General features: G+C 37.6%; 1 protein-coding gene across 1 annotated transcript in view; it reads right to left on the bottom strand.

Annotated features, from left to right (window-relative positions):
- The window catches only part of LOC103621998 (vitellogenin-1-like), a 44,410-nt gene extending 42,724 nt beyond the window's left edge, over positions 1–1,686 (bottom strand). The window contains exons 1-3 of the mRNA XM_008640882.2: positions 1,647–1,686; positions 1,320–1,340; positions 943–1,094 (exon numbers count right to left, since the gene is read on the bottom strand). Coding sequence (XP_008639104.1) covers positions 943–1,094; positions 1,320–1,340; positions 1,647–1,686 — 213 coding nt within the window. The remainder of the gene's footprint in view (positions 1–942; positions 1,095–1,319; positions 1,341–1,646) is intronic.
- Between the last annotated feature and the right edge of the window lie 10,946 nt (positions 1,687–12,632).

Raw genomic sequence — 12,632 nt, forward strand, 5'->3', positions numbered from 1 at the left:
GGAATGAAGGAGGATCTGGGGTAAGAACAAGACTGCTTCTTCCTCTTTTCTGATGGGGAAGCTTTCTAGTCACCACTTCATATGTGTGACTCTTATTTCCTTGTTTTTTATGTTTTGAAATCCATCCCCTTACAAATGTCATGGAAAAACTGTTTCCCATCTAGGTCTATTATAATTTGAGCTTACAAAAATACCTAGTAACAGCAGGCTAATTCAGGCTGGAAGGCTACAACATTTACAAGCATTTATGAGACAGTCACTGCACTTTTTAATCTAAAGTTTTCAATTTGCCAAATTAAAGCTTTTAGAATGATCATTTTTCTTCCCTGTATACAGAAGACTAAGTGGAGTTTGTGTAAAGCAGTTGAGGTGTGCATTTCTATACACTCATTATAAGTGGGGATAGGCTCCTATTAAAGGCAAAAGTAAATTTCACATAATCAAAACCCTTAGTAACTACTCTGCATGCAGTAAAAATATACAACTGAGGATGAAAAGAATGTCACTCAGGACCCTTCAGAAAAAGAAGCTACCAGATGACATTAATTATGCTAAATATTGAATCACATGCAACTACTGTGGCATGTTTTATTGACTTTTGTCTGCTGGTTATGAAATCAGTTGATTAAATAATCCTAGGTTGTATAGTTCGGAACAATTTGATTGATCCAGTAATAAATTATTGTGCATTTCAAATTACATTCCATTGTCTCCCTGACCACAAAGCAGAAGAAATCCTTCAAGCCCAAGGCTGGCTTGAGCTGAGAATTACCTGGCAAAGTGCAAATAGAATTTAGGGCACTGTATAAAAAATAACAGTGTTAGTTACATTATCCCTTAGTAAGCATAACACACGATGAAACCTAATTACTTCACAAAAGCTTAAAAAAGAAGCTAAGTATGATGAGAATTTTACCTTTCAAATTGAATACATTTTCTTACCCTAATAAGACAAAGTTTTGGCTCAATACCACTAATTTCCACTTTACTTTTTATTCTTATTCCAGCTCTTGCAAGTCCTTTCTCTGGAAGTCCACTGAGAAGCATGGTTTCATAATTAAATGTATAAACCTTGTTTTCACTGAAATCGGGTTCTGCAAAGAAATGGTTCCCATAAAATATTATACAGAAGGTACAGAACATATTAAACTACCTGTATTAGAATGTATGGAACAAAAAAAGATGAATTTGTTCATTTTTGCATTGCACCTGAACAAAATTAGCTGTTGTAAAGCTATATTAAACATTGATATACTTTTCAGATTCTATTTTTAATTTCACTCATTATAATTATATTAGTTGATAGGAAAATTACTTACGGTAATTAAGATGCTGGCTCCCTGAAAGAGAAAAAAAATAGAGGCATGAAATGACAAAACAAACCCAAACCAACTCCAAAATGTTAACGTATTGTGGTATAAAAGGCTAGATCTCATCTTGCACATATAACATAACCCTTTCTAATTAACTTCTATTTCAGCACTAGCTAAATGCCTTTTGTTCCCTAAACAACAAAAGAATTAATAAAGTGTTTTTCCTACAACATTTTAAAGTTCATGTCTTCAAGTGAACTGTATTCAGATTCTGAAACCTTTTCCTGAATATACAATTTTAAATTCATCAAAGCAGATAAGTTGCATACTTACCCACCAGGGTTAAAACCAGGGCTAATATCAAGCCCCTCATGATGGGGATAAAGTAAAGGTGAACGTGATGGGTTTTTCTTTTATAAAGGCATGTGATATCACATGTTTCTTTTGGCACATTAGTTTGACAAATAAGTGTATTCTAGAATGCATATTGATCAATCAAAAAATAAACATTTCTGAGGTCACGAATGCTGACAACTTCAAATCACCTCATGATTTCAGCTACCTTACTTTCTGTGTAGTTCACCATGTTTACAAGCCCCGTGAAATTCAGCAGCATACCTTGGCAGGTATGTGCTGAAAACAGGTTTTATTTTCAAAATATCCTGCTTCCTACTTTTCCCCATTTCTCTACATTTTATTTACACAGTAAAAATCCCCTAAAATTTAAATTATGCAAATATAGTTCCTCCATCATAACTGAAATAATTTAGCTTTTTTTCCAGTCATGTCTTCAATCTCCTGATATTTTACTCTTCATAAGGGTCACTGCTTTGGAGACAAACCTTGCTCATATTGAAACTCTACTTTTAGAGGAGAATTTCCGGTTGATTTATAGATGTAGGCTTGAGACCCCTTAGAGCTCATAGCCATGCAACGAGAAACTGCCTTTCCATGGTATCTACCATGTCTGTCTTTGCAAGCATATCTTATTACCCACACCTGGAAAGACAAAGCTTGTCAGTACAACCATCACATTAGCCTGTGGCTAATAGTGGAAGCTTATACTATGAAAACAGGAGGGAAATTAATCTCTTTGTTTTTAAGGAGAATCTAATAAAAAGTGAGTTACGTTTCCAGCAGGACCTCAGTGAGCTGGGAGCATTGGAAGCTTCTCAGTAGGTTCTCATGGGGTTTTTGCCGCTGTCACTCTTGGGGAGATATATCCAGAATTTCCCACTTGCAGCAATAACATTTAGATCAATCCTTAGCAAAATTATGTCAGGAGGGAGTTTGCTCCCTAACTTCAGTTATACGTAATTTTTGCAAGTGTTTAACATTTACTTTGAATTTAAGCTTGTCTTTTGGTCAAATGATAAATTAAATATCATGTAAAAAACCACCTGCTTACAAAGGTTACGGAGGGGACAGGAAGGAGAGCTCAGGAATGTATACCTGGTATTTCCTTGAGGCTGTGGAAGGTGCAACACAGCAAATACTGCATTAAGTCAGGCAACCAGACTTTATCTTCCAGGAGGAGAACAAGGATTTCTCTGCTAGTATTGTTCTTCAGGGAGGAGAAGGGTGAAACCTAAACTCAGGTACTAAGGTCTTCACCTTTAGGCCTGAAGGTACATTTACTGCAGGCCCCATCAAACAGTCCTTTACATGATTTCTTCATTTACTTGGAGTGGTGCCACCTGACTGAGGAATAATGAAGTTCATTATTGTGGTACCAGGGCATCTGAGCTGGAGCGAGGGATGGAGCTGCATGGTCCCTCTACTCCATCATTGCTCCACCAGGAGTCAAGTGAGGGCTCCCTTTCTTAGGCTCCTTCACTACCAAAACCTCTTGAAATCCTGAGGATTTTAATATCACAGGTTTCCTTCATGAAGGGAATGATACAGAACTGGATGGGTAGTCAGACCTTCCCTGAAATTAAATTTCTCCAGTAAAATATTAAAATATATGGTAGACATATGAACCAATTCAAGATATTAATAATTGTGTTGTTGGTTCAATGTGAGCTCAGGTAGTGAAAATTAAGTGCACACAGATTTGCCTCGATGTTTTCTCCTAGGGTGCTGAGTTCTGTGAGCTGTGACAAGACACACCATGTTAGCGAGCCCTGTGAAATCCAGCAGCACACCTTGGTGCTGTCAGATGTAGTCAGAAATTCCTTACAAACAGTTACATTTTTTGCAGCCAGAATGGAAGTAAATGCACAGCAGCAAAGTAATACTGTAAGTGGTAACATGCAAAACTCCTGCTTCGATCACCCTGCTTTTATGACACTGCTCATCAATGCCACAGCTTGACCTCTGCAGTAATATTGTGCTATCATACTGAGCTCAACTAGCTCAATTCCACAGGACAGAATATATAAGTTTTTATTTTATACAGAACTGTATGAGAGAGAATATTTACTTAAGCATTGTTATTAATAGCACGTTGAAATACTGTGTGAGGGACACATACATATTAAAACAGAACTACAGCATTTTTCAAGTCTAATAAAAGGTTTTATAATTAAGGTGTAACATGAATAGATTTGTTCCAAATGGGTAGTGAAAATACTGCATTTCTTTTTTCTAATGAAGCACACTGAGTCCAAGCTTACAATCAGCATGTGGATACCCGATTGCTAAAATAACAACTACAATAATTAAGATGGTGCAGGCTGCCATTTTCTCTTCATCTGCAGGATGTACTCTCTCTTTTAAATAACTCCTCTCTACCCAGGCTTTTTTTCTTGGGGGAGAAGAGAAAGTGATCTCAGAACTGTTTTACCCATTATTACTTTAAAGGAACTACCTAATAAATTCAGTAAGTATAGAGGAGACACAGCTAGAGTTTGACGGTCACAGCACTGGGCTCTAATCCTTTCTTCAAAGTGGACACCTCATTCCAGCTAGTTCTGAGGGAATAAACAGGAGATTTATCACTTTAAGGAAATGGACAAAAGGAGGAAAGGTAAGAGCCATACATTTTAAAAGAAATACAATTTTTCTTACACATTCAACAGTTCATGTTAATGAACAAGAAAATATGCGAAAAATAAATAAACCACAATTAAACAGACCCTCCACAAACAACTTCCAAGTGCCTGATTTGGTTGCAGAGGAAGGCAATTTAATGTGGGCATAGGCTTTATACATAACCAGTGTCTTTTCCTTTTTGCTTCTTTTAGGCATAAACAATGTAGAAAAGGAATTGTTAAAAAGCAATGGGGAATATCTTCGGATTTTTTTCTTTTTAAGAAGAAAATATATGGTGTTGAGTGTTATGGAGAATGTGATGGCTGTATAAGGAGTGCAGTAAGAGGAGGTAGACTGCTTTGAATTTACAGGGCACTTGCACCATAGATGAAACATGAATACAGCCTAATTAACCTGATTAGAGCTATTGCTTTTACACAGCAATTGTCTTTACATAACACATTCTGCTTGAGTAACAGAGTCTTATTACCTGCTGCTGTACTGCCACAGATAGCTCTGCACTCTCCTTGTTCTGTATTCACATTGCTGAATTATGGTGCAGTGATGCCATTTCCATCCTGCTAATGGATAGCCTAACTACAAAGCAGAGATTAGCCAAACAGCTCCCAAGCAACCGTAGCAGGATAAAATAGATATAATCAGTTGGCTAAGCAAAGTGATTTTTAGCCTTCAGTTTTCCTCATTTCAAAAGATTTTTAAAAGAAAGCTTCACACCTATTTCATATTTAACATTCACTCCTTGAATGTTTTGCTCAAAACATTCAGCATCTGTAAGTGTGGCATAGCCTCCAAGATAATGTTTGATATTCTCTCCAGAGACATTGTCTAATGAATAAGAATGTGTTCTAGGTTGGGCTAAATTGCCGTATGCTTATTCTAGTACATTCACAAAGGGATTTTTTAAACATTAGATTGTTTTAAAAGGTACTTTTTGGTTTTTTTTGTATGTTATCCCAGTTTGATGTTGGCACACCACCAATGGAGTGATAACTGTGGGAATTGGATACAAGGTTTGAAACCTAAAACAGGTAGGAATGCTATTTATATATTGTCTAGCTTTTGGTGTATGCATGTTTTGAAAGATACTGTTGGTCTAGATTTATAGAATAGCTGTATATAAATTTTATTTTTGCTATTATATGCTGTTAATATAAAGCCACATCTTTGTGCATTTTGTGAAGTAGTTGGTGGGACTCTTCCTAATGTGTCGTGTGCATTGCCTGTCATTTCCAGATAAAAGAATGAAATTAAGAAGAGGAGTGTGGAATCTGACATTCTCAATCTGAAAACAGATTGTTTTGACACAACTTAGTTTTACTAAGAAGCTCAAAGGGTTTTATTTGTATTCAGATATGGAAAACACATTCTGAAGCCTTACAGTCCACCACTGCAGCTATAATCATTGGCTCATCAGCCAGCATACTGTTTTCAGCGGCTTCAGGATTTCCCCTTCCCTTTGAGGACATACTATTTCCCAAGTCATTCAGTAGGGTTAAATGTTAGACAACTTGCATCTAAGATTTGAGTCACTTCATATTTGAGGACTGGTGTTTACTATGTAATTCCATTGCACTAGAAGATAACTAATAAGTTTATCTTAACCCTTAGACTTCACGGTCACAGAGTGATTAGCTCCTGTGGCGTTGGTGCTGACAGGAAACCAGGTAGCCCTGAAATTTAGCTGTGTCATGACTCCAGCTCAGTCAGTTTGGGGATGAAATGGTGACACCACAGATAGGACGTGGAGAGCTCTGTGCCCTGCACTGATTAGGCCTTGTTCTGTAGGCTGAGGTACTGCTGGTGATTGCATGCTTGGCTACAGCTGTCATGGCTGCTAACTTATCTGAAGGGGAGAATACTTGTCTAATGTTTATTTTGATGAACTATGACTGTATAAAGTGTGGGCACTGCTGCAGGGAGGTGAGGAGAACCCAGACCACCCCATGTGCCTCAGGATTGAAAGCAGGAAGAGGGAACACACCTGGTTTAGCGGACTCAGCATCCCAACCCTTTTTCAGGAAGCACTGTGAACACACAAAACAGCTGCTACTTCAGAAAACGACCCATGATCCTCTGTCATATTGCATCAGGATGCCTTTCTATCCCTGGAGGAACAATGACCAAGTCAGTGGTGGAAGAATTTTAAAAAGAAGAAAATTCCCAAGGCTTTTTTCTTTACAACAGTCCAAGTGTATTACATTGCAAAACTTCAGATTCTCCCAAAAAAGGAATTGGGCTTATTGTTTTTTTTTCAAAGTGTGGAGTTATAAAAATATATAATGATTTCTCAGCATTGCTACTTATATTATGTATAATGATGATTATTTGTTTGTTTCATGGACCTTCATCTATGTAATTTATTCTGTTACATCACAGAACCACTGCAAGAACAGGACAGGTCTGGATCATCCCTTTCTAGAGTCAGAATAACAGATAGATTTATGGTGTCAGGAGGAAGCTCAGTATGAACTTACCCTCAGTACAGAATATATGAGGTGTGTGATACCTTAGTTTCAGAGCACTGGGTCACTGTGACATTAGGTCATGGGTCAGATAAGATAAGCAGTGTGTTATTCCTGAGGAAGGAGCAGATAATACCCAGCCAGTTCAAACAACAGGCATTGACTTTACCCTCACAACAAAAGGTAAAAAAGGCAAAATCATCTACCAGTATTTAATGAATGACTATGGCTTCTAAAGTATAAAAGGCCTATTCATATACAAATAGGACCACATTTTGTTTTTAAGTTAGTGTGAAAGCTAGTTCAGTAATAAATTGAGCATCATGTTTCATCACTTTAAAAGAAAGTTGTTACATGGTTATTCCCACAACAATATGTATTAATCATCGTAATATTTTCTGTATATGACAGTTAGAGTTTAAAATATTAAATGGAGCACTGATATTCATATCTGCTTATCAAGGACTGCAGCACTATGGTTCAACATTGCCCATAAAAATCAGAGGACAAACTAACTCTTGAACACACCTTTGGCTAAAACCATGAAGATTTAATTTAATCCCCCTAGTATAAAGAATGAAGGCTGAACAAATTTGTATATCCAGGCGAAGTGGGATCTGAGTGCAGATCCAGGCTTGCTGTCTTACACACACAACTGCATTTTCTCCCATCATGCAGAAAGTCTCTTAACCATTTGATGGGGAACAATTCTAACACTTATAATAAAGACTGTCTTTTCCCCCAAGAAGAACATACATCACTAAAACGCTCTTCTCCAGTGTGGAATGTGCAGCCCTGATGTGTAACTACTCAAATTCTATTTTCAAGACTTTTAAATATGAATATAGGAAAAAGTTAAAGGCAGGCCCCTGCTCTCTACTCTCTCTACCCTGCACTGAAGTTAATGGTATCTGTTCATGGAGTTTAACTGGAGCTATATCTAGTGTATGCTGACACTAATTTGCTCTTTGAGAATTCACTGTAACTTCAGTGCAAACAGTCAAGGAATAAAATAGTTCTCAGTATGAATAGGGCTTGAAAGTCTGCTCTAGCATAGGTATGTCTCAGAACATTAAAAATGTTCCATGAGACTTTATTTCAGAAACCATCCAATTTTAAAACTGTTCAATTATTTTTTTTATAATAATACCTAAATTAATTTTGTTATGCTCATCTTTGGAGAAAACACTAGGAACATTGTTGTTTTCTTGGTTTTCAAAGACAAATGACTGAGAAAGAAACTTTTGAATTAAATTTTCAAGAACTGCACTGATCAACAAACAATATCTCTCAAAACTTAAATTGGACATAATTATCCATTTTTTAATTCTTCAGAGAAGGCAATAGAATGAAGCCAGAGAGATCCCATGGATATTTTCTGCGGTTTTGTCTTGTTGGCTTTCCTTTCCCCTCTGAAAATTTATTCGTTCATTCACTGGCTGAATTTCTTCTGGAATAAATTGATGTAGCTCCAATTAAATGGAATTGGGTCAGTTTACTCCAGCTGTGTATTTAGTATTTTACAGTTTTCAACACAGGAAAATGTTGGTTGATACTACTTGTTTTTCTAGAGACTTTCTAAGAGCCAACTAAGTTCCCTGGAACTGATTATTAGTGCATAAACCCTCTAATTGAGGATTTATACTGCAAAATACAAAGAACCATAAGTACTATCTAGTAAATGATTCAAGCATTCCTATTCATTTTCCCAGAATTTCTGGACACTGTGACACAAGTGAATGGAAATTTGTCTTCCTCTTGATTTAAAGATTGATTTAAGATCTTTCCTACAGCAAATAAAACTATTTGGATTCATATGTCTGTGAGTTTTCAGAAGTGAATGTTTATTTTCCACTCCATTCTGTACTTGTGCACTTCTAAATACATGCAGCATATACCACTATCAGGTGTAATAAATATGTGCATTTAAGCATATATATTTTTTTAACTCCAGATTAGTTTTACAAACATTGTATACCACTTGTGTTCTTGGTCCAGCCACCACAGGCTTTTACTCTTCAGTGCAGGCGCCAGTGGCTGCCACCTCACACAGAGTCACGGCAGAACTGCCTATTAACACAGCCAAGACACTTAACACAAGATTTTCGTGTTTATAAAGCTCAACTACCTTTCTTAGTGTAACTATTACTTATAAGCATTACAGATTTTTTCAAATCTGCCCATGTTTAGCCTCTCTAGACGGCTCCTGGGCTTTCTCTAGCAACAGAGTGCTTCAGAAGATGATGGCAACGCCGCTGTTGAACTTGGAGTTAAAGATGCTATCATTTTAGGTAGAAGTGGTGATACTAAATAATTCAGTGTCTTTCTGGATGGTAGCAACCCTATAACCTTTCAGCTCTCCTCACCAACCAATCTACGAAGAAATGTTGCTAGGAGAAACTATGGAGGAGTGTGGGAACGGCTTGTCTTCCAGGCATAAAAGTAACTGCTGGTATCAACAAAGGAAAATTAAAATATGAGACATACATCTGTAAAAGAAAATACTCTCTCCATGAAAGCACATCAGCAGCTCCCTCCCTAAATTTCCACTCACTCAACATGCTGGGAAATGTATAGAAAAAGATAAAAGGGAGTGACAACAGTGCATGTACCCAGACTTAGGCAATGTCTGAAGAGAGGGTAACAAATGTTCTGTCTTAATGAAGCAAAGAATAGAAACAAATCTCACAGTACACTTTGAAAAGCCAGGCCAGTCACCTGGCAAACAAGAAAAAAAAGCAAACCAAGAAAGTAGGCTATCAGTCTAAGCCTCACAAAGCATTCACAAAATAAAAGTACCATAGACTTGTAAGTTAGTGGTTAATAGGCTCTAAAATTATAGAACTCTCTATAGCACACATGGAACCACAGATATGTGAGCCAACCTTATCATTGAAGATTATTGGAGCAGGAGGTTCAAAGCACATTGAAATGAAGACCATTATAGGCATTTCTAGATACAGTTCTCTGACTCCAAGGAGCAGTTTAGCAATGGGTTTGAAACTGTCTGCCTTTCCATCCTGAAGTTACAGCAAATAAGAGTTCATTGCCATTTAATGGGAGAATTTTCTCTTGTAAGAACAGTTAGACCTGTGGACAGATCCTTTAAAATGGACCTGGACTGAGCTGATGAACCTCCAGCTATGAGAAATAAGGTGCAAGGACCACAACCAAAGCCAAAAGGAGGCAATGCGCTTCTTCAGAAGCAGTGGGAAGAATAATTCTGAAATAGGCTTGAGCTGCCTGCCATGAAAGGTGGCGAAAGGTGGAAAAAGGTGTGAGGAGAAGATTTGTGACAACTCTATGGAAGTGCAGCTTCAGAGAAGCAGCCAGTTTTTTCATGAGGGCATTCCCTGACCCCAAGATATAAGAGGAGTGTATGGTGCTAAAAAGCATGAGACACACAAGATGCTGACAGCAGCTTCAGATTGATCTGGAGAGCGGGAAGGGACGATGGACTTCTCAGGGAAGGAGTTGTTCGATTTCTCATCAGAGCACTTCACCCTCACTGTCACTCATTTTGCTCTGGAGCCTTATAAGATCTTTAACCCAAAGCAGGTAGTTTTGTCTCACTAATGATACTTAATTGGAAACCTATTGTTTTTGCAGAGAGACTCTTAGGTCTCCTCAATAGGTGGATCAAAATAGCATGAGGTAAAAAGGGATTTAAACTGAAAGACACAGGTGACATTTTGTCCATGTTATTACCTCAGTATTAAGTAGTTTATTTTTGTCTCTCTGTCTTGGGGAAAAACGATTTGGATTTGCCCTTGAATATGAAAGACAATAGAGAGGCTTTAAACAGTTTAGATAAATACACAGTAAAAATTACTCTGGAAGCAAATGAGAAAAATTTGAAGCTACACAATAAAAAAGATAGAGATATATAGAAAATTCTACTTTTCCATTTTGAAGTCCATTTAATATACTTCAGATTAGAAGGCTGGGAAAAGATGTCTACTTCAGTCTCTTATCTGAAGCCAGGAGCAAGTGTACAATGCAGAAAAAAAGGAACCAGAAAACTCCCTTTATTTTTCTCTTTGACCCCTTCACAGATCCTTCAGAACAATATAAGAGAGCGTCAGATATTTTCTTTTTCTTAGTCTTGCACTTCTGGAAGACCCCTGAATTTTATATATTCTGTTTTTTCCAGTTAGCTTTTCTTTCTTATCTAGAAAATGTATTTTAACATCTGCCACCATTTTTAGCTTGTCTCTTGCTTTGTCGCACTCTATACACAGTGACTCTGTCTCAAACTCAAAGTCAAATGAGACCAACAGTATTCCTCAGACAGCTTTTTTCTCTCTTAAGCAGCCCATTCTGCAGTTCTCTAAACCTCTCACTAATATACATTGCTTCATGGGGGCTTCAAGGAAAACTGAATAAAACTAGAGAGAGATAGGTGCTCCTGTTGGATATCCAGAGAGTGGAAGGGGAGTTCCATTTAAGTCATCCTTTAGGTGTTGCTGCCTCCTTTTGTGGTGCTCTGACTGTTTTGTTGTTACAGAGTTGGACACTGACCTTGCCACTTCCCTTCCCTCCTTTTTGAGCTCACACAAGATGTGGGAACTCTGTCTTCCCAGCCTGCTCACAAATGACTTGTGCTCACCATAGGCATCGCTAACAAATGAATAAGCAAAAAAAACCCCAAACCCCCTCAAAACCAGACCCAAAAACCCAACCAAAGAACCCCAGAAAGGCCAAAGCAGAGTTGCCTTCCTTGTGTGTGTGCTGTGTTGATTACCATGGATGTTAATAGCTGCCACAGGGATGCCAAAAGGCAAAAAACCCCAACTTCACCTCAGCATTATAGCTCATGGGGTAAACAGATAGTGAGAAATAGCAAATATATAAGAAGAGAGTCCAAAGACCTGATTCATTTGCTCGTGGTAATTCATGTGTTGCAGTGGGAGGAAGATGCTCTTTGCAGGGGTGTAAGGACAGAGAGTAGAATTCTGACTTATGAGCTCCACTCCTCCAAATACATTACTGTTTGCTTGTAAAGTACCAGAGACAACACTACTTGAGGTGTATCTGCTTGAAGGACCATCTCCCCTCACATTTCTGTTTCTCATTCTATTTCATTAGGTAAGATCTCTCCAGCAACAATTTATCATAACCTCATTAGCAATCTCTGACAACTGCTTTCTCTCCAGCTTTGCTTTCCCTCAATTCTTATGATGAAGAAAGACACATTTCACAGTCTTCTTCTCCCTGATTTTCTTCATTTTTTTTCGGTTGGTGTTTTTTTTTTTTTTTTTTTTATGAAAGTCTGCAGTATGTAATGAATGGCTGCTGCCAGGAGCACACTGCAAAGTGTCTATGTGATGATTATGTGAGTGGTTCACAGACTTTCACGTTCCATAGTATAGAAGTGAGCCTTCGGGGCAACTCAAAAAGTTTTAAAACACTTGATTTCATTCAGGGAAGAATCAAAGAGTTTCACTAGAAGAAATTGTCTTTACACACATAAAAAATGAAGGTTTCTAAAGGCATCTTTTGGTTAGATGACAGAAAACCTGCATTTTGTAATACCGCAGGGGTTCTTTTAATAAGTCACTGAAAAGTTCCATTTGACAAGCCAAACCTTGAATTTTTTTTTCATACTTATTATAGCCAAGGAGGTGCTAACCTAATACAATGGGCAAAGGAGTGTCATCACAATACAATAGACCAGACAGAGTTAGTACAATGCTGGGCAATAAGGGATCTCACTATAATGAGTGAGAGAAGCAGCGTCTGCAGCATAAGAAGCATGTTTCAGAAAAGTGAAAAGAAATGTGTTTGGTTTGTTACTGGTCATTTTATACCTGCAATTGTAACCCAATGCAATGACCTCTAGATGTTTAAGAGTCTTTAA

The sequence above is a fragment of the Corvus brachyrhynchos genome, unplaced genomic scaffold (assembly GCF_000691975.1).
Source record: "Corvus brachyrhynchos isolate BGI_N302 unplaced genomic scaffold, ASM69197v1 scaffold48, whole genome shotgun sequence".
Lineage (NCBI taxonomy): Eukaryota > Metazoa > Chordata > Aves > Passeriformes > Corvidae > Corvus > Corvus brachyrhynchos.